The sequence below is a fragment of the Physella acuta genome, unplaced genomic scaffold (genome assembly GCF_028476545.2).
Source record: "Physella acuta isolate Inbredline_101_S28 unplaced genomic scaffold, ASM2847654v3 ptg000705l, whole genome shotgun sequence".
NCBI classification, from domain to species: Eukaryota; Metazoa; Mollusca; class Gastropoda; family Physidae; genus Physella; species Physella acuta.
The window spans coordinates 555,771-578,622 of NW_026732224.1; the positions used below are offsets into that span (position 1 = coordinate 555,771).

Genomic DNA, 22,852 nt, shown 5'->3' on the forward strand with positions numbered 1-22,852 from the left:
CAAATTGTAATATAAGCGAAACGCGAAACTTTTTTCAGACCTAAATAATCTCAATCATCTTGATTAAGTTAATAAGTTCAGGAATAATAATAATAATATAGATCTAGATCTAGTCCTATTAATATTAATCTAAAATTGTATGATAGTAGAGATCTAAATATACTAGATGATCAAGATCTAGATTAAATAAAATGAATCAATTTCGATCTTGGATATTAGGAAAAAGTCCAGTTGGCGAATTCGATCAACATGCAACCTTTCCGAACTACGACCCAAAGGAGAGTAAAAGTCTTCAAAGCCAAATCAATAAAACTGACTACCCCCCAAGTGTTCATTTAGATCTCATCTCCTCTAGGAATGTTTCGAAGGTCAATTAATAGATCTACATACATCGATTTTTTTTTCAAACATAGGGGCCTACATATTTACATGCTGTTGATTCCCTGTCCATGCAACAAAATTAATAATTAATACAATATAGGCCTATAATATATAATTTATATATTGTTATATTATGATATTACAATAATTATATATTACTATATTTATAAATTAATAATAGGCCTAGATCTATCCTAGTAAATATTGTATTGTTATAATTACAGGCTTAATTATTAATATATAGCCTATAGTTGGCCTATATATATATATATATATATATATATATATATGAATTATGTTATATATTGTAATAATAATATTATTAATATGCATACTAGCCTAATTGATTTATTATGTGATATTAGGTAGGCCTAATAATATTTTAATATTGATTAATTAGGTCCAATGGTGTTATTTAAATTGAATCCCTAGCAGAACGTAATTCATGCCCAAGCCTCCACCAACAGAAGTGCTTGTTGCATTGAGTAAATATTCTAAACACAAAATGTGGGATGGCTGGCATGGTCAAATGGGTAAGCATTTGTCTGCAAACCCACAAGTTTTAAATTCAGATCCCTGGCTAGAGTTGTAGCATGCCCCTCCGAGTCCACCCAGCTTACGTTAGGGAATACAGAGGTGTAGCGACCCTTCCTGGTGCCCAGGGACATACTTTCAATTTGGCGCCCCCCTCGGGAGCAAATTTTCGATTTGCACCCCCCCCCTTCGGCGCCCGGGGACATATGTCCCCCCCCTCCCCTCGCTACGCCTCTGAGGGAATATAAAGGTGGCAGGGCATAGTGGGTACCACAATATCCCTTCATATGCAAGGGTCAAATAATCAGTTGAACTCTACTTCACCTGCCCAGTGGGTCCGAGGGGAACTTTACTTATGAACTTGGTACCTAACGAAATCACAAATTCATTTATATTATGATTTCACAGGATGGCAGCAACCAACTAGGCCTTCAACAATCACAAGAAAAAACGAATTCATATTTATGGAATTCATTCTCAAAGATAGTACCACTAGCTCCCGGAGATTGCCTTGAATGTAAAATTGTTGGCATTGGTGTGATGATGTTAAGTGGATTCATAATACTTGCCTCAGCTGCAACATCAAGAAAACGGTATTTATTCCAAATAATGATCTTTGTTTCTTCATTTTCATTCCTGTCATTTCATAAATATTATGTTTGTAATTTGATGTTATAATAAAAAAATCTGTAGTGTTATAACATTCATTGGTGCCAGTATTCAGTGTCCAAACCACATTTCAATTAGTGGATTATGATAAAATATTTTATTCTAAGTATAGTAAAGTAAAGCAAGAGCATTTACTTTTTTTATGTTCAAAATTTAGATTTTAATGCAATTTTATTATATTCCTCAGCAATCTTTATACAAGGGGAGCAAATAAAATCATTTACTATACACTTTGTGGTAGTTTATTTCTTGGTGAGAGCTAATTCAAATATATATTTGTTTCTAACATGTTAAATGGATATTCCAAATGTACATTATTTTCTCTTATTATAATTAATCCTGTACGTAAATGTAAAGGTTTTTGCATTATTTTTCAGGTTTTGAAACTATAGCAGCATGCAGGTTATTTGACTGGGGTCCTTTTAATAAAAAAAATACATAAACAGTTTTATTTTTATTTTATGTAATCATGTTTGTGTGAATTCAGGTTATAAAAATATTCAGCCCCTCTAAAAAAAGATTTTAAAAATTAGCATTTTTAAACAAATTGTGGTGAAATACACAAGCAGTGTTGACATTGCATGCTAAAATTTAGCAGCTATAATAAGTGCATAGCTTTTCTTTATTGAAAATATACAGAAAACTCTTCAAAAGGATCAGTTTTAGATGGTATACTACTAACTTTCAAAACAAAATTTCAAGCAGACAATATGTTTATTCTCATAGCTCACTAGATATAAAACAAGCACCTTTTGTTTTGAATATTATTTAATAATAAAACTTGTAATATTTAAAAGAAGCAACAAATGAATACATTTAATATAAAAGTTCTATGCAAAACCTGTTAATTGCACCATTGGCTTTAAACAGTCTTACATTTGATAACAAAATTAGTTCTGTTATACAATAACATCTTAATTATTCTAATTGATAATGGTTAACATTGTGTGAAAGTGAAAAAATATTGCACATAATAAAAATGCTGAGAATGAATAGATATTGATATATTTCATTTAATATACAAAACAACAAAAACAATCACCACTTTAAGCTATTTTTTTGTGAAACTACTGTTGTGAGCTGAAACTATGTGTCACAGATTGCATCTCCCATGGTGCAAGCCATTGTACATATGCAAGATGTTTACCTGTGAAGATTTGTCCCCAACAAAATAATGAAATCTCATTTATTTATCAATCTAATTATCAGGATTAGAGTATTATAAATATTATAAGTACATGGACATTCTGAAAAGGTAACTATTGTGTTAGGAATGTAGTACACTCTAGTATATTAAATTCAGGTTTTTTAACATCTTCACCAAAGGTTGTTGGAAATCGGTTGTAGGATGCTACAGTCAAATGTCTTTTAAGTACAAATAAAAATGTAACAGTAGAATATAAATTGCTAAAGCACATAATCTTAAAAGAAATAAAAATTTGTTTCCACCAAAACTTTTGAATAAAAATGAAAATCAACTTAAAATTATAATTCAACAGAATAACAATGGAAATGGTACAATTCGAATTATGTTCACTGTGTAATCAGGTAGACTACACAATGGTTACCAAGAATACCTCATACAAATTTCCTATTTAACATTTTCATGAGGAGAAAAAACAATAAATAGCAAATTGAAATATCATAGGCAATTTTCATTTCTTAAATCTACAAAAGGATTTTAAATTTAATGTGGAATGCTTCTCTTTATGGGTGCCAAAATTTTACTGACACAAAAACAGATGAAAAGCTAAATCTGGCATCCTAACCACCTAGAAGTCAGCACTGTGCTGATAACTGTATCACTGAGATTGTTTGTCACAGGTCGAAGACTATTCTGCTATCATCTATCTGAGTTATTGACTGAGGATTTTTGAAAGTCTTTGATGACATCTAAAATATAAGAACTGAAATAGAGCAATAAAAAAAAAAATGTTTTATTAAAAATCATTCATGCCTGATTTAAAAAATAATGATTCAATGCTTTGAATATTTCTTTGTAAAATCCAATTTTTAAAAAATCTCTCACAATGATCACAAGTAAAATATTCTCAGCAGATAATGGAAATTATTTTTAAATGATGTTTAATTCAATCACAAAAAGACTGTCAGCCGAATGATAGAAATTTTAAAAATCTAACCCTGCTCTTTTGGCCATTTCAGTGCCTGGCCATCTTGGGCTGTATGGAAAGTCTTTGTGTTTTTCTACATAAGGTTTTCTGTTCTGGTTGTGGTACACAGATTTAAATAAAAATGTAGGATGTTCCATTGGAAAATACAGCGGCAGCTCAACTATAAAAACGAAAAAAAATATATATATAAATTTAAAATATATTTACAAATTAATTGATCTGAGTAAAATATTGTATAAAAGAAATATTGAAACTTAAGCTTTGGTAAATTATTTAACAAAAAAAATTTAAAAAAAAAAAAGGCAAAATTTGAAAAGGTGACAAAAATATCTAAAATACCAAGAGAATGATTAAAGAATAAAATGACAAACCAGTGAAGGTAAAGAAGAAATCATTCCACTCCAAGAGAAGCACAACTTTGGTGAATGTCTTTACATCATACTCTAAAACTGCTCTATGGAAGAATATAAAAGCAGGTGTCATAGGTTAAACAGCTTAGCAGTTTAATAATAAAAATAACACTAATCCCATAAACAAAATACTACTTCTAATATTATTTCTATAAAAAATATACTTTATATGCTAAAAAAAATTCAACTTTGTCACTGGAGCTACTTTTTTTTCAATAGTTACATTATAAATAAGGCCCAAAAAGTAGGAAATAAAAAGTACATTTATTCAAAGTATGATACAACATATTTAGTTTAAATGTGACTTCACATTTTTTAAAATCTGTATTGGACTGTTATCATAAACAATGGCTGTATCTATTCTATGCTACCTCTATCTTAAAGTTTGTGAAAAAAAAACTTATATGAAAGAAAAGATATAAATAACCTCATGAACCTTATCAAACAGTATTAAAAAATGGGTAGTGTTAATATCCTAACAAATTAAAGACAATTACAAGCACAATGGACATTTCGACCCAATGACTTCATCAGCACATAACAGTATGGTTATGACTAGACAAAGAAGACAAACAGTAATACAGTTTTGGACTTAGCTTGACATTGAGCCTTACCAACAATACAAGGAATATTCACATGGTATAATTTTTAAGAGAAATTACTTACTTTCCAAAGTAACTAACAAAAGCTGAAATATAGTCTTTTCTCTTGTCGAATCCATCAGATATAAGCTGTACCTAGTAATGAATAAGGCTTTTATCAACATCTGTACGTTATAAGAAATAAAGTCCTTAAAAATATATATACCTAATGGCTAATAAGGCGTCTATATCTGTAGCATATATTTTCATTAAGCATACCAAAGCAGTAATTAACTATAAAATGTTTCACCATTTATCTTGCAGAGGCCGGGTAATAAAGATTATGTTTATTAATGATGGAATTTTTTCTCATTGCTTTTTATCTTATTTGAACACAGACTGCTGTAAAAACTTCATTATTTGTGATACATTAACAGCCTTTAACTTCAAGTGATTGTAACTCAAACAGTGGTTAGAATACAGCTTAGTGGGTCCCACAGCCAACCCAGCTCTAGTGGGTACCTATCATTAGTTGGAGAAGTAACTGGTATCAAGGTAAAGTGTTTAGAGTCACTATCACTCCTCGTGGCTTAATAAACAGATAATCTCACCATTTTTTACCAGAATTTTTTAAAATTTTGGTTTTGCTCAATTTTTGCGATCATGATGAATGAGAGATTGATAAAAACCTAACCAAAACATAAGAATTATGAAAAATTTACATAAATTATAAAAAAAAAAACACACTCTTTAACAATTAAAAGGTGTATACTACTATACCTGTCTTTTTAAAAGCTGTGTTATCATTACAAAATATTCTCCTAACAAAATCCCTGGTTGAAATATAGGCACTTGTAGTTTACTTGACCCTCCAAATGCCCTGAAATTTAGAATTGAAGCTATTTTCTTTTTTCCTCCATTCATAGCAAGTTATATGATTTAATCTCCACTTCTAATGATAAAGGTAAATATAAATAATGTAGAGAAACTGGAGACATCTCCATTCTCACAATTGGTTTATTATTTTTAAAATTTTAATTTCCTTCTTTTTATTTACTTCTTTAAAATATTTTTTTCTGAAGTCACAGTGCAGTACAGATGCAGACGCCTCTACAACAGGGGACAAAAAACATGAAAACACAGGATTTTAAAATATTATTTCTAAAGTCACAATACATACGCCTCAACAGCAGGGGACAAAAAGAGTTGCACTCTAGCGCTGACACTGTCAGGATAGGGGAACTGGGCATGAAGGACTGCAGAGTCTTGGCCTGGGTTACCCTGAGTGTAATAAAAACAAACTCAGATTTGAATGAACAAAACATGTATCCTAACATCAACTGCATTTTATACTGATGGTAAAGAGTACAAAGCTAGACCATGAGTGGGCTTTATTGATGTGTTCTATTTTCAGGTTTGTTGTTTCATCACATTGGAGAAATCAAATTTGTATTATTGTTATGAGTATACTATTGCTGTTGTTATATTGTAAACTTTGTAGTGTATCTAGCTCACTTTGTAGCTGGGCTTAGTTGCGGACCTTTACAGAAACAAGTGAACTCTAATTCACTTACTCCATAGACAGGGTCAAAAGAGGAAATTTACTACTTTGTTCTGTTATACTGTAAGATTTGTTGTTCTGTTATAATGTAAAATTTTTTGTACTGTATGTAAGATTTGTTGTGCTGCTGGATTGAAAGTAAGCTTTGTTTTTCTTACATTATATAAGAGAGATAAAATATATTGATAAAATACCCTATTCTATACCGTCATCAACAAACTTTCAACAACATCAAACAACAAAACAAATTATATTCAAAAGTAAACAACTTGAATCTTGTACCCAAACATGTATTTGAATAATAAAACTAGAGAATGATTCATTACCTGTTGAAGGTATGCTGGAAGACTGGAGTAATTTAACACTACTTTTACTAGTATATTGGTGACACCAAGACCTCGCTGTGGATCACATTTGATGTGAAGTTAGTGAAGAGTTTTTAAAATTCAGTGACACAATGTAAAAACGACAAATGTAAACTTAAAATATGCTACCGTAAAGTAAAAAAAAAAGGTAAAAATTCTTTTTTGGTCCTAGCCATCCATTGGGCAGAAGAAGTAAAGTTCATTTGTTTCTTGGCTCGGCATATGAAGGTATTATGTGGTCAACACTATGCCCAACCATCTTCACTTTCCCTAACATCACTTAGGTACCCATCAGAGCCGGGTGGACTCAGTGATGTTCTACTGACTTGAACTTGAACCCAGATTCAAGCTCGAGACTTTCAGGTTAGCAGTCTAGCGCTCTACTGCCAGGCCATGCTGTCCCATATATACTACTACCATGAAGGTTATTATACACAACAAGTGACGAGTGAATGAATGAAAAATAAAAAAGATTCTACTTAGTACCTCTGTTCTGTTGATGATTATTTGCATGTCTTTAGGGCTCTCAGCAAGCAGAGACCTCAGGTGCCTCTGTAGGTTAATGTTAGTGCTAGCCCTCTCCAGCTGATACTCTTTGTACAGCTCCAGCAGCTCAGCTACAATCTCAGCCAAACCCTCCTTCCTGCTCCAATCCCAGTTTACAATACTCTGATACAACAACAACACAGAACATAGTTTAAAAATATATTGAATCTACATTATATATGTTTTTTAAGGTAAAAGCTCTAAAGGCTGTACTTATAAAACATGGCACATTTGGTATAAAATAAAAATAAAAATTCAGCAGCAATTAAATACAAGCTTTTGATTGGATGTAAAATTTACTTTTATATTCTCCAATGGTGGATAAAAGTCATCGTCCTCTGCATTAAATATAAAATCAGGGGGTTCTCTCCAGTGTCCAGGGTCAAACAGAACTTCCCCTAAACACAAGTTACACAATTTAGAAAAATCAGTAAACAGTCTTTAAATTTTGTATCTGTTATATAGTATTTAAAACATTTTGATGTTAGTAAATTGTAGGTTTATAAAACAAATATGGAAAGGACGTATTATAGAGTTCTCAAACACAATATAATTTTTTCTCTCTACGATACGAAAAGCTAGTAAATATAGTTAATACATGTTTAAATATTTACATGCAATGCAAATATTTGTGGTCTTAGATGCTAGTTATAGTGATTTATTTCAGCAAAAGCTATATATATTATTTCGTTTTGTAAAAAAAACATAATAAGTCTAAGTTTGTGAGGTGACAGAACAAATGATCTCATGAGCATATTACATAACAGGACAAACAGTCCTAGACAACAGGTCTCCAGGACACAATATTTCAGGACAAATAATCTCAGGACAAACAATCTTAGATAAAAGATCTCATCGACACAATACCTCAGGACATATGATCTCAGGACAAATAATTTAGACAAATGATCTCATTGACACCATACCTCAGGACAAACAATTTTAGACAAAAGATCTCAGGACAAACAATTTTAGACAAAAGATCTCATTGACACAAATGATCACACAAACAAAAGATCTCAGACTAAACATCTCTGGACAAACATTATAATTCTATTTCTGAATTAACACCTGCATCAATTTCCTAACAACTTCTTCCAAGTATTCCAAGTCACTGTTATTTCAAACATAATTTAAATATGTTTATTTCTAATGAAGTAGATCAGATCTAAGCTTACAGAGCAGATATTGTTCAGCATATGGAATTTTCAGCTTGAATCTGTCAACCTTGAGAGTATCATGCAATCCTGTTGGGAAACGCCTGAAGAAATCAAACACAACCGGCATTAATTTTTTTAAGATGATATTTTATACAGAAAACAAAAAACAAAACAAAGATGATAGATAAACTGATTCCCACCATCCAAGGTAAACAAGAATAGACAGACTCTATTGTCTAATATGCATTTAAATGGCATTAATATTGATTATGGTGTTTACAAGAATATGTGGGAATAAAATGCTTATAACAAATAAATTTAAGGTAGCTAAGATTTTATTATTTTTTCTTAAGTGGCACTAAGTATGAGATTTGTACAGAAATATGGCATCAATTGATGAAATAAATTAAAAATGATAGGCCTACTTTTAAATAATGGTCGTTTTGGTAATTAAAATAAATTTAAATAAAACAACTTAACAATCAAATAATTATTCCTTGAATGTGATGAATCATTTAGGCTTAACTAAATTTGAAATCTTCTTCTTCTTCTTCGTTCTTAATTATTAGTGTTGAAGGGGATCGAGATTTATCTGCCAGTGGGTTTCAACTCGAGACTTTGTTCGAATTTATCAACCATGAGCTTTTTGCAGACTCGACCACGCCTCCAACACAATTAAGGATACGTGTCAACTGGTTATGCGCCATTGAGGCCATTGACTCCGATTTCAGCCTGCTTTTCTTTTTGGATTTGCTTCCATAGCCTTTGTCCGACCAAGAACAAACCACAAGGCAGCAGTTGTTTAATTTTGGAGTTGTCTCTCCTAGAAGAGTGGCTGTCCCCAGCTAACGAGCCTCATCTGCCCGAGGGTTCGAACTTGAGACTTTTGCGGTTTAGCAACCATGAGCTTTACCGACTCGACCACGTCGAACCCCTTAAATTTGAAATAAAAGCTAACATCGTATATTACCCTGAACAGGGATCCAATATTTGAAGAGGCTCATTCTTCCAAGTGATCTCCTTTTGCCTCTCTAACAAGAGGTATTTAACATATGGTTGAAATCGAGAGTCAAAAGACTGGAGCAAGTACGATGTTCTCATATCCATTGCTAGCTGCACAGAAAATAGGCTAAATAGAATCTATTACGCTTAACAATTGAGAGTAAAATTAAAAACATGCAGAAAAGTAGCAACAATTACTTCAATTAGGCCTAGACCTAGATTAGGCTGTGATCTCTTTAGTGAGTTATTCAACTGACAAGTTTTTCTTTAGTGGACCCAGTGCACCTATTATTTTATTTTTAATATTAGGCTATTATTAGGCCTACTAGATCTAGATAGGTAGTAGCCTAAAAAATGAATTTTTGAGTATTTTATCCCAAAATCATATGTTAGAGAAATGATTAAGAATTCCATTGGCATTGGTACCAAATTTACATTTCTAGCTATAATAGGAGAGGAGATTTTTTTTCTTTCTATGTATAATGTATATATATATAAGCTCAGTTAAGTTGAAGCAAGTGGGAAACAAAAATGAAAATTTTATAAAATATGTTTGCAAAAATTTTTAGAATTCTAATGATAAATTTTGAAACAGGGGTGGTTTTTTTAAGTGTTTCTGTTTGGTGGTATGCTTTATTTTTAAAAATTTACATTTTTACTATGAAAAAACAACATGGCAGATGAAGGTCTGAATCTTAAAAAATTCTTACAAAATGAGTTTGTAAAATTAAATCACAATTTCTTTATAAAATAAGAACCACAAGTGGTTTATTTAACTCATTTTGTATAGTTTATCTGGTAATCTCACGATATAGCGTAAGAAATTATCCGGCGATGTTTGCTGAGTTTCGTTAACATTCATTACTGTAAAACATAGTTTAAATGCCAGTTGAAACAAAAATCAAGTGAAGTGCATTAAATTAATGTTTTAACTTAATTTAAAGTTTGATTGACATAAAATTAGTAACAATTAATAGATCTAAATATTATTAATACAGTATTGTTTAGTAATTTATGTTTTTTTAAGAAACACAGAAAAAAACTTGCAGAAGATTTAGGACATCTAGATCTAGTAAAATAAGCAGATTAGATTTACTTAAAAGTAGTAAGAATAACTAGAACAATGTTTACTACCAGCAATAATTAGCATATACACTTAAAATAATTAGAAGTACAAAATAATTAGCAAAACAGTATTTAAAATGCAACTAAAATCAATCTATGCACATTTTTAAACATTATGCAGGCCTGTTAAAAATAATATGGCGCCATATAAATGCTGGTTTACAGTATTTCCGAAACGGAGTGCCAAACTACGCCATGGTTTTACTGTTTTTTACTGCTGTACCATTCCGAAATAATAACCTAGACTATATGATATATTATGATTTTACCGTTTATCTAGGCCTATAATCTATAATATCTATATCTATAAAAGTATATGAATTTGTCAATTAGGCCTAAAAAATAAAAATGTAGCCCTATTAAAATATTAATATTATACTAGGCCCAACTTTGTAGGACAGTAGGAGGCCTACCTAAAATATAAACGAGTACTAGATCTCTAGTATTTAAGTATTAGTACTATTATTACTAGATTATTATGTAGATTATTAGGTACGTAAACTTGAAATTTTCGGGGGGCGGTCAACATTTTTCGGGGGGGGGGGGGGGGGGAGCAGACACTAGTAAAAGTGTATGTTTACTATATAAAATCCATCTCATTCGGGGGCGGTAGACTTTCTTCGGGGGGGGGGGGGGCTCTGCCCGCCCGAAGAGATGCCTGGCTGGAAGAAACTCTGGTACATAAATGAAACAAGGAAACATTTTTGTATTTTTCAAAACATATATCCTACTCAAAAGTGAAATAGTTATAAAATTTAAGGAGTCACCTGTTTTTCACATTACTAGTCGCGGGCGATTTTAGTAAATTTTACGTACCTAAAACGATATATTACCGATTAGTCACTTGATTAGTGGTACTACTACTACTACTACTACTACTAAAGGTATAGATCTAGTTATAATAATTATAATTATTTTAATTAATGATATTAAAAAAAGTAGTCACCTAGTGATTTTGTTATTGAACTTATTGATAGTCACCTACTGTGAGTGAATGTAAAAGTTCATCTATAATCTTATTTCTATAACCATATGCCATATACTATATTAACTATATAGTATATAGATCTAGGCCTATTGATTATTAAGATAAATAATGTGATGAAGGCTAATCAAAGTAGATCTATGCTAAACTGGTCCAGTCGTTAGATTTTCGCAGCTGTTTTCGAAAAGCGAAAATAGGAAGTAACATTTTTAGCCTACCGAGAAAAAGCTGGATCAAACCAATAAATAAAGATGTCTAGATTAAGTCATTAGAATTTTAGATTTCTAGATCTATCTATATTTTATTATTTTAAATATTGAATATTATTAACAAATATTTTGGAATTTCTAAAACTCTTCTATTTTGCTGTCAATAAGTAATTTCTTTAAATATTAGGCCTATTTTTTAACTATGATTATAATTATATAAAATGCAATATCTGATGAATCTTATTTTCTTAACCATGTTATTTTTGTAACTAGCGACTTGTTTAAACATGGCGTCGTCCAATGTAAAGTTTTACGAAAGACAGAAAGAATTACAGGATACTATTTCCAACTGGTGAATTCGTTTATCTTTTTATCTTTAAATAAACTTGACTTGATAGCTTCTTTGCTAGAACTCGATCTTTTATATAGATCTAGCTCTTAGACTATACATTTTGAGATTGGTACTTGATGGAGCATAGTAAATTTTTAAAATTATTTTTTTTTTTACAACTGAACTCTACACTTACACATAGACAGTACACAACAACTGCAATCTTATACACACCATACATAAGTTAACACAGTACCTAGAATGTAAAATTGATACCGCACACTGTAGGCCTACTGTTTACGTTTTCTATAGGCCTTAATAAGTTAATTCACCTGATAGATTTTTTTATCTTACTCTTCAGAGTTTGGTATCAACTAATTACTAAGGTTAATAAATGACTACTTAATTAGAAACTTATCACTTTTATTCTCTTATCATATCTAAAAATTGTATTTAAATGCATAACAATACAAGTATTAAGTATAACATTTTGCTTAACTTAGTGAACAGCAAAGACTAACCCTTGAACACCAGTTCAGAAGATCTCTTCAAGCAGACCAAACATCGTAAGTATAGAAATATATGTTTAATTAGATTAACATATAGGCTTATAAAAGATACTTCTCAGTAATACAGTATTTCTTTCTACCCTGTTCAGTGTATTGCACAAATGAAGGAGAATTCATTTGTGTCAATGGCCTTATTATTATAATGAGATAATTTTGCCAGTCTCTGCCTACCCACCTTTACTCTACTTTCCTTAACATAAGTCAAATACTCATCAGAGTAGGGCCATCCTTTGGATGTGAGTTAGCTCTTCAGCCTCAGAACTTAAGATTACTAGTCATGCAATCAATCACAAAGCCATACTGTCTGATCCTCTGTATGCTATAAAACCCCTCACTACTCTTTTGACAAGTCTTACTCTGGTGGGTGGGGAAGTGAGGGTAGAGGACAATAAAACCTAGTAAAGAATCCTTTTTATACCTATGGATCCATTGGGCAGGTGAAGTAGAGTTCTGCATATAAGGGATGGTGTGGTCACCTTTTTGTCCAGCTGCCTTTACTTTCCACATTAGTTAGGTACTCGTCAGAGCTGGGTGGACTCAGGGACGTTCTACTGATTGGGACCCGGATTTGAACTCGAGACTTTTGGGTTAACAGCCTCAGGATAAAACCTAGAAAACTGTTATTATTAAATTTCTGATGTTTTGTTTGTTTCCAATTGGGATCAACTTAAACTTATTTAATCAGAACTTACTTATCATTTGAATAAGATATAAATTTTTAATTGATTAATAATTTGTATGGCTAATGCCATTTTACATATCACTTTAATTTTATGTATTTAAAAAATGAGCCAGGACTAAAATGAAAGCTTCCAGGCTATACACCTACTGGAGAAAAGTTTGTGAAGATGAACGGAAAGCCAAACAAAGGAATGAAATGTTGTTAAGAGATTTCCAAAGAATAGACAGCCACATGTCAGAACTGAATGCCAGAACTCAGAGACTAGCTTTGATGAAGGTGCATTGAAAATTCTATTATTTCTGTCTGTTGTATGTAATTTAGTATGAATTTTGTTACATTGATCAATATCTATTTTTATTCAAATTGTTGTTAAAGATGGAACTCATACTTAATATGATCTTATATACTAATTTTAAAAATCTGCATTCTTTATTCCATTCATGATCATGATTATAGTGAAACTTTTTTTCTATTTGAATGCCGGCCTGTAGAAACAGTATGAGGATTATATTGCGAGTACTTATCCGCAATGGAACACACTAATGTCTGGCTCTTCCCAGAATGTACAAAAAACTTTATCAGATGATCTTCTCAAACCTGAAGTACAAAAGCAAATGCAGGCATGTAAAAGTTTCTTGTTTCTTCTAGGTGCTAAAGCAATATAAATAAACCTTATATTTAGATCTATTAGTCAGCCATCTGAATAGGCCAATTTTTCAGGGACTATTTTAAAAAAAAATTCTTTTTGAAGCCTTTGGTTTAGCATCCTGTTTTAGATGACTATTTAAAAATATTTTAGTCTCTTTAAAGACTGGGAAGTTACAAAAGCTTTTGTCTCAAGTCCATGATAATTTTCTATATAAAGCTTTCAGTATTTAAGACGTAAAATAACATACTAGATGTCTTTTATGTTGTAGCAAAAATTCATTTCTTCCCCTATATCAAAGTTAATTAACTTGTGCATCTATTAATTTAAATGAACTAAATAATCATCTTTGTTTTTTTTATTCTGCTCAGCCTATGCCCGAGAAGACCAATAGCCCACCCCCACCATCACCAATACGCCCACAGGCAGGTTCTAACCATATAAAATCTGGCGTCGAAACTAGACAGCCTGGAACTCCTGAACATCACATCAAGAAGTCAACTATTTCTCACCCACAGAATCAAGGGTCTTCTCATCCACAAAATGAGGGGTCCTCTCACCCTCAAAATCAAGGGTCAACAAAATCCCACCCCCAAAGTCAGGGGTCTATTAAATCTCAACCCCAAAGTCAGGGGTCTACTAGTTCTCAACCCCAAATTCAGAAGTCATCAGAGCCACAACAAACAGGGCAGAAATTCTGTAAGTTTGATAAGTTTGATAAATGTATGATTTAACAATGAAATGATTTAAGGAACCAAGCATCCATCGAAGTTTTTTATTTTATTATTAAATGTTACTTTCTTAGCGCAACACACAGCAGAAGATGTGATGATCAAGAGTGAACGTAAAGTGCAAGCGAAAGAAATAATCTATGCTAATCTACCCAGTGCTACAAAGGATTCTGTTGTGCACCATGACACAGTGGAGCAGAAACCACATTCACCAACCCACCATATTACTTCAGCACAGTCTCAGCCAATCAAAAATTTAGATGTAAAATATTCTGGCCAAATGGTGCCGCCTGAAGAAAGTAAGTCGTTTTTGTGTTATGACCAAATCTGACATTTCTCTTCCAGACTTTTTAATTCTTATCAATTTGTAACTCATTTATTAAAGTGTACGAGCCGACCCGCGGCATATCATACGCCGCTATTTAGTTTTTGTTTTTTCTACTTTTCAGTTATTCATAATTTGTGAATTCGACACTACCAACGCTGCCACTGAAAATATATTTCTTTAAAACACTATAAGTAGCTCGGTAAGGACGATAAACCCGTCCCCCCTCCTTCACCCCCACCCCTCCGTTAAAGTAAACTCCACTTAGTTACCCCCCCCCCCCCTCCTTACGTTTAAAATCGTTTCAAACTAAATTATCTGCCCCTAATAGTCGTCACTAAACCCGGCTGCGTTTGTAATGTTTGTAAACATAAAGAGTGAACCACAACTCACCAGACCATATAGGGGTGGGGACGGTAGGGAGCTCGTTTGCAGCTTGTTTTCTAGCGGCTCCCAGAAGAGAATTATATATATAGATGGGCTATCATCGTGGTAAGGCTAATTTACATTCATAACCATCAACATTCCTGTGGACCCTTATGGAGTACAGGGACACAACCACACCTCTCCTTTGTACTCAGTTCTGGGCAATTTTTCCAAATTGGGCCCATGACATTCTTATGTCTTCTGATCAGTGTTTCTTCCAGACTTTTATCTCCGGGGGGGGGGGGGGGGTAGACTTTATTTGGGGGGGGGGGCGGACATTGTTAAAAGTATATATTTTCTACATAAATTTCATTTCGTTTGGGGGGGGGGGGGGTAGAATTTTTTCGGGGGGGTACCCCCCGAAGAGATGCCTGGAAGTAACTCTGCTTCTGATTCACTTACACCAGACCTTTTCTGAATTTGTATTGCCTATATTCATAATACCTCCATGTTTTTAAGAATGTATATAGATTTTATTTAATTCTACAAATTGAATGGAAATTTCCAGACCTAGCTGAACAAGATGAAGAAGACAGCATGGAATTTATGACTGAGAGTGACCTCCCCATGGCATTGTCCTTAGGCAACACTCAAGTTAAAGCTGACCCACAGAGTGAAGAGCAGAGTAGCTTTAAAAAGTTTGAATTATCCAGGTGATCCTAAATTTTAGTTTACATACATCAGTAATTAATTTTAAAATTTGTGTAAAAAAATTGACTTTTGCTGACCTTGTGGACTTTTAAAAGGGAATTAAGTGGACAGGGGTCCAAAATCCAACAACTTTGTGGGCATCATAAATGGATGACCCTTAATAGATTTAAAATAAAAATATTACAATGTTTTAAATATTTTAAATGTAAAATAGGTTATAATTTTAAAGTTCAGTTCATAGTTAAAAATGTATTACATTATAATACAAACATGAAGAAAACATTGAACTCTTTTAAAAATTATGCAAATTGAAATAAAAGCCCTTTAAAATAATTACTTTGTTTTTAAAATCCACAAAATGATAAACGTAATTTTGTTTTTCAATGTATTAATGACGTAGAATACTTATGTGAGTAAAAATTGAAAGTCTTGATCTAATGTTCTACTTCAGCACCATAAAACCAGAACTCACAGTTAGGGGACTACTAGGCCTGTTGAAACTGATGGAGGCTGATTTAGAGGATGCGTTTTCTCTTGAGGGCTACTACAGGTCCTCCTGGCCTGATACAGCCCAGAAAAATGACATTATCAGGTACTGTAGGTCTTTCAACTGGTATTGTAGGTCTTTCAACTGGTATTGTAGGTCTTTCAACTGGTATTGTAGGTCTTTCAACTATCAGGTATTGTAGGTCTTTCAACTGGTATTGTAGGTCTTTCAACTGGTATTGTAGGTCTTTCAACTGGTATTGTAGGTCTTTCAACTATCAGGTATTGTAGGTCTTTCAACTGGTATTGTAGGTCTTTCAACTGGTATTTGAGGTCTTTCAACTGGTATTGTAGGTCTTTCAACTGGTATTGTAGGTCTTTCAACTGGTATTGTAGGTCTTTCAACTGGTATTGTAGGTCTTTCAACTGGTATTTTAGGTCTTTCAACTGGTATTGTAGGTCTTTCAACTGGTATTTTAGGTCTTTCAACTGGTATTGTAGGTCTTTCAACTGGTATTGTAGGTCTTTCAACTGGTATTGTAGGTCTTTCAACTGGTATTGTAGGTCTTTTAACTGGTATTTTAGGTCTTTCAACTGGTATTCTAGGTCTTTCAACTGGTATTGTAGGTCTTTCAACTGTCAGGTTGTGAGGTCTTTAAACAGGTATTGTAGGTTTTTAAGCTGTGAAGTATTGTAGATCTTTCAAACTAGCAGATACTGTAGGTTCTTAAAGTGTGAGGTATTGTAGGTCTTTTAACAGCTAGTGTAGGTCCTTATACTGTGAGGTATTGTAAGTCTTTAAACAGGAAGTTTAGCCTTAGGTCTTTAAACTGTGAGATACTGTAGGTCCTTAAACAGGTATTATAGGTCTTTAAGCTGTCAGGTATTGTGGGTCTTAAAACTGTAGAGCATTTAGTTGAGCAGATACATTGTATGGCTATAGGAATTCTGTATGACTCAGTGCATAGTGTAAGTCTACACATCATCATCTTATGACATCAAGCCTATTTAGTTGCTCTATTGTTAACATTATTTTTACTTGAATATTCTATAGGTCATATTTCTAAATAAAAAAAATATTTCTAGGCTTAATGTAACACAAAAAAAGGACATTCTGGTTTTTGTTTATCATATTTAACTGCTTTAACTTGAATGATTGCAGGAAAGCAAATGCTGGCCAGGATCTGAGTCGAGTTGATGCCAATCTAATTAGTATGGTCATACTGGAACAGCTGACTCTAATTGCCAGAAACCTCAAAGACAAATGTGTGCTGACAGAGAGTATGTTAGCAGGAAATCTGACTGATCTTTCTCCTTCTAAACTAAGGTGTGTATGGAACACTATTTTATCAGTTTTTAATTTTTGAAAATTTACAGAGGTTTTTCCTTTTAAACGTAGGTGTGTATGGAACTCTGTTATACCATTGTTTGTAATTTTTAATATGTACAGCTCTTTCTCCATAGTTGTATTTGTATTGAATATATTTTAACCATTTAGTTTCTTCTTTAAAAAATGTACTTGATTTCTATTCATAAATTTTAATTTTTAGATTTATTATAAAGGGATAAGCTCTATAATTTGTATTTAATTAACAGTTTGTTTCATTAAGATAAAAAAGTTTTACTCTCTGCTTTGGAAATAATGTATAGAGTTCATGGCCCATTGGAAGATTTATTATTTATGTAACTTTTTTTTTCTAGTTTTTAAATTTATTGTTAATCCAAGCAAAAGCAGGAAAGTAATTTATGTAAAAGTAAATACACTTTGGATTTTCTTGCTTAACCATACCCATATACTTGTATTACTTGTAATAGGCTATACTTTGTTAGGATTAGGGTTATAGGCAGTGTTAAGGGTTATGATAGTGTTAGATGTTGCTTTTGATTTAGAGGTAACCACAAGTACCACATCTGAATTCACTAGTTTTGATGTTTATTGTGCATGTAGGCAGCAGCTGGCTGCTGATGCTGTGGTGGTATGGGATGCTGTGTTTCACCACTTCACACAGCTGGTCAAAGCTCAAGCCCTCAGGCCCAATGAGCTCTCTGCCATTTTCACCCCATGTTTGGTGTCTGATGGAGGTTCTCAAGATAAGGTCAGAGGATACAAATACATGTACACACCAACCACTCTATCCACCAACCACACCATCTAGCACTCAGTCCATCCATTAACTATTCCATACAGCAACCACTTCATCCACCCAACCACTCTATCCACCAACCTCTCCGTCTAGCACTCAGTCCATCCATTAACTATTCCATACAGCAACCACTTCATCCACAACAATCTACCCACTAGACACCCCATCCACCAACCCCTCCATCCACCAACCACCCCATAAACCAATAACCCCATCCATCAACCACTCCATCCACCAACCACCCCATCCATCAACTAGCCCACCCACCAACCACCCCATCCACCAACCACTCCACTTTTTTCTCTCCAGGCTCATCACCTCCTGTGTCACCTACTAGGAGAGATCAATACTTTGCCAGAAAACCCTGTCACCCCTCGCTGGAGCCAGTCCATGATCTCTGGACAAGCATTGGAAGAGTCCAACAGCTTTATGGAGGATGGCAGAGGTAAAATGGATCTTTTTTTTTAAAAAAAAGTTATTTAGGTTTTGGAAAATCTGTGTCGTCAGAGGTATTTATGATTCTGTAATAAAAGGAAGTTGTTATGAAAAATTTTTCTTTTAAATGTCATGCAGTGATTTGTTTATGAAAGTATTTCTACCCATAAAATAGTATTTATAATGTTGTAATGTTATCCCATTAGGTTGGTAGATTCTAATAGTTTTGTAATTTTTTCTGTACCCCCTCCCTCTTATATTGCTAGATTATAATGTAATAGTTTTTAATTTTTTTTAGTGATTCCCCCTCTTCAGTTTCTAGATTATAAATATAATGTAGTATTTTGTTCTTTTTTATTGTGTCGCCCCCCCCCCCCCCCCCCCCACTAGATAGTCATGTAAGCTTTTAATGTTTTCAGTGCCCCCTCTCAAGTTTGGCAGCTTGTTAGATAAACCATTCAGTGATGATGAGTCTAGTTACATGACTAGCCTGCCTAGAGATAGTGTACCATTAAACGGTTGGTTTTTTTTAAAATTTATCCCGTTTTAAAACATAATTATCCATTATTTTTATTTTTAAATTTTTTTATTTTACCCAGACCTGTGATTTACAACCTCAGTTAGCTTGTTTCTTTGTTGTACGCTTTAGTAGTTTTCCATTATTGGCTGATAGGACTGATACAGATTTACAATAATAATTGTACTTCTTTCTGACAAAAATTGACACTGGTTTATTTAAGTCATAATATGCTGCGCTATTAACATTTTAGATTTGTATCATCTGAGATCATGTTCCTGGTGTCAAACTATGTTTAATGTAATAGAAAACATTTGAGAATGCTCGAGGACATTTTTTTCTGAGATCTTGTCAGCAAAAAATAAATGTCCATGGTTATATAATTATAGATAGAAAAAGTTATATGTCATTTTCTTATCTTTACCAAACTTAGGCTACAATGAGCCATTCTACAAACTGCAGTAGAAAAAAAAAATTATAACAGACAATGTATGATTTTGCAGAAACTGCCGCATAGAAAAGTTAAAACATACAAAGTACAATTTAGTAGAAACGGCAGAATCCAAAAGTTAAAACATACAATGTATGATTTAGCAGAGACTGCCACATACAAAAGTTAAAAAATACAATGTATGATTTTGCAGAGACAGCAGCGTACAAAAGCATGGTCTCAGGTCACGCAGCAAACCAGCCTCGCCACCAGAACTCTCTACAGGAAGATACGGATGACGATGTTGAGAAGCAAATCAAAGCAACTCTTACAAAAAAAGTGTAAGTCTCTTACAAAAGAGTTAGTTTAGGTCACATCAGCATTACAAAATAGTATAGATTAAACCACATCAACTCTTCCAAAAAGTGTAAATTTAGACAACATGGCTCATACAAAAAGTGTAAATTTAGACAATGTGGCTCATACAAAAAGTGTAAATTTAGACAACATGGCTTATACAAAAAGTGTAAATTTAGACAACATGGCTCATACAAAAAGTGTAAATTTAGACAACATGGCTCGTACAAAAAGTGTAAATTTAGACAACATAGCTCTTACAAATAGTGCAAATTTAGACAACATAGCTCTTACAAATAGTGCAAATTTAGACAACATGTAGAGGGTGTGGAAGCAGGCGTTGTAACTGAAATAGCAATATAAACATAAAGTGATATTTTCCACACAACTATATTCTGTACCTTTGTCTACCCTTGGCGTTGAAAATATCACATTATGTTTATATTGCTATTTCAAATTTAGACAACATAGCTTGTGCAAAAAAGTAAAAATTTCGACCAAATAGCTCTTACAAAACAGCATACACTTTGTCCACAAAAGCTCAGTTAAAAAAAGTATGAGTGTATTGTGGATCACATTTTAAAAACATTATTTGCTTATTAACTGGTATTATGATAACTCACTAGGCATGGCATAACTCTTTTGTAATTGTTACTGGGCATGTATACTTGGTTATTTCCTCTTATAAGTAAGACTAGAACAATTTCTAGTTCCCAGCCCCAGCAGCAGAAGACAGTGGTGGAGATGGACGACTTCTCAGAGACCAGTTCTCAGACAACCACACAGCAGACCACGCCCCATCTCTATATCCCTACAGCCATGACACCTAGGTTGGTTGAGAACAGTTGTTTCCCCTTAGTTTATAGTTGGTTATGAATAGTTGTGTCCCATTATTCTGTTAATGAATGATAAAAATCTTAACAATTTATTGAACCATGTTGTATCATGTTAATGTTTGTGTGAATGTGGAGGATAAACTGGTGCTAGAAATGATAGTTATATATCTTCAGGAGGGTGGGTAGGGTTGTTATATATATATATATATATATATATATATATATATATATATATATATATATATATATATATATATATATATATATAGGTAGTGACATTGGTAAATTAAACATGTCCTATTTTTGTTGTATAAAATATATACCATGGACCCTTCCTTAAAATCCTAATAAACTTTAAAAAAATGTGATATCATATAAAGAATCAATAAACATAACAAATGCATAATGGATTTTAAATCTGAATGGCCTTACATTATTAATTTTTTTTATTTTTAAGGTCTATAACCAAATAGTTTAAATATAGCCCATCAACATTTTATTCCCCAATGTGTATCAGGGACTCAATAATTAGGCTGCTTGCTTTGACTTGATATTAAGTTCTGTTGCACTAGGTCTTAAGCTTTAAATAATAATATAATTATCATTTATATTTCAGGTCAGCGACAAAACAGAATCTTTCTAGATTTGGTAAGTCTTATCTTAATATTATTTACTTCACTTAGTTAATTCATAGAAAATTCATTTTTAAATGATAAAACAACAATAAAACAAATTACTTTTAAAAAAAATTTAAAATAGTAAAAACTTATTAAATCTTATTAAAACTAATTAAATTATTAAAACTAATTAAACCTTATTAAAACTAATTAAATCTTATTAAAACTAATTAAATCTTATTAAAACTAATTAAATCTTATTAAAACTAATTTAATCTTATTTAAACCAATTAAATCTTATTAAAACTTAAATCTTATAAAACTAAATCTTATTAAAACTTAAATCTTATAAAACTAATTAAATCTTATTAAAACTTAAATCTTATTAAAACTGATTATATCTTATTAAACTAATTAAAACCTTCATGTTTACAGGTGTTAGAATTAGCTCAGACCTTGACACAGATACTGAAGTGGACATTGCTAACTTAGGCAGCAATAAAAAGGAGGAAGATGATTTTGATTTTTATGACTAAGCTCTTAAATTAAATTGGCATTTTTAAATAACCGAATAGTAGGCCTATTACAAAAATTGTATCAGTTATGTATTAAAAAGATAATATTAAAGTAGCCTGATCATTTGAGTTTATGTGTTGTTTTTGAAGATTTATGCACGAGTTGCTTGCCGATGGGAGTTATTGTCCTTGAAACAAGTGCATTACATCTAATGGTCATTTGTTTTTCTTTCCCTGAGATCTATTTCAACACTTAAACTATACTTTTTAAAAATAAATATTCACTGCTAGGAAGGAAAACATTCATATTTTTTTTTACTATGCTATTAAAATCTTAACACACCTATTTTAGGATGAGTCCACAGTTGACACAGTTGTAAAAACTGGAAGAGGGAGGGGGGTGGGGGGAGAGATTTAGAGCCCCATACAACAGCTGTCTAGTGATAATTTTTCAGCTGTTGAAGGACTGTGCCTCACTTTTACCACTAGCTATT

At 32.4% G+C, this 22,852-nt stretch overlaps 3 protein-coding genes across 7 annotated transcripts; 2 read left to right on the forward strand and 1 right to left on the reverse strand.

Moving 5' to 3' along the window:
* The first annotated feature begins 16 nt into the window (after nt 1-16).
* On the forward strand, nt 17-2,029 carry LOC131949627 (uncharacterized). The gene is made up of 4 exons (XM_059311476.1): nt 17-368; nt 1,324-1,508; nt 1,772-1,836; nt 1,962-2,029. Exons 1-4 carry the CDS (start codon nt 192-194, stop codon nt 2,024-2,026), a joined length of 492 nt encoding a protein of 163 aa, XP_059167459.1. The 5' UTR covers nt 17-191; the 3' UTR covers nt 2,027-2,029.
* Nucleotides 2,030-2,110: 81 nt separating this feature from the next.
* On the reverse strand, nt 2,111-11,634 carry LOC131949624 (BRISC and BRCA1-A complex member 2). 5 transcript variants are annotated; one of them, XM_059311475.1, is made up of 12 exons: nt 11,601-11,634; nt 9,310-9,452; nt 8,358-8,440; nt 7,480-7,577; nt 7,120-7,302; nt 6,595-6,669; nt 5,888-5,988; nt 5,488-5,587; nt 4,793-4,863; nt 4,088-4,170; nt 3,726-3,876; nt 2,111-3,491 (listed from the first exon to the last, which is right to left on the reverse strand). In XM_059311475.1, exons 2-12 carry the CDS (start codon nt 9,444-9,446, stop codon nt 3,428-3,430), a joined length of 1,146 nt encoding a protein of 381 aa, XP_059167458.1. In that variant the 5' UTR covers nt 9,447-9,452; nt 11,601-11,634; the 3' UTR covers nt 2,111-3,427. The 5 variants fall into 5 exon arrangements, with proteins under 5 accessions (XP_059167458.1, XP_059167455.1, XP_059167454.1 ...); XM_059311472.1 differs by lacking the exon at nt 11,601-11,634 and adding an exon at nt 11,452-11,588 and having other exon boundaries at nt 2,111-3,477; XM_059311471.1 differs by lacking the exon at nt 11,601-11,634 and adding an exon at nt 11,452-11,584.
* A 90-nt stretch (nt 11,635-11,724) lies between these two features.
* LOC131949611 (centrosomal protein kizuna) lies at nt 11,725-22,482 on the forward strand. The gene is made up of 17 exons (XM_059311457.1): nt 11,725-11,827; nt 11,934-12,012; nt 12,495-12,557; nt 13,356-13,518; nt 13,734-13,862; nt 14,260-14,587; nt 14,694-14,918; nt 15,879-16,023; nt 16,473-16,613; nt 17,670-17,834; nt 18,456-18,603; nt 18,961-19,096; nt 19,506-19,604; nt 20,248-20,374; nt 21,101-21,220; nt 21,843-21,874; nt 22,279-22,482. Exons 2-17 carry the CDS (start codon nt 11,948-11,950, stop codon nt 22,377-22,379), a joined length of 2,187 nt encoding a protein of 728 aa, XP_059167440.1. The 5' UTR covers nt 11,725-11,827; nt 11,934-11,947; the 3' UTR covers nt 22,380-22,482.
* Nucleotides 22,483-22,852: the final 370 nt, after the last annotated feature.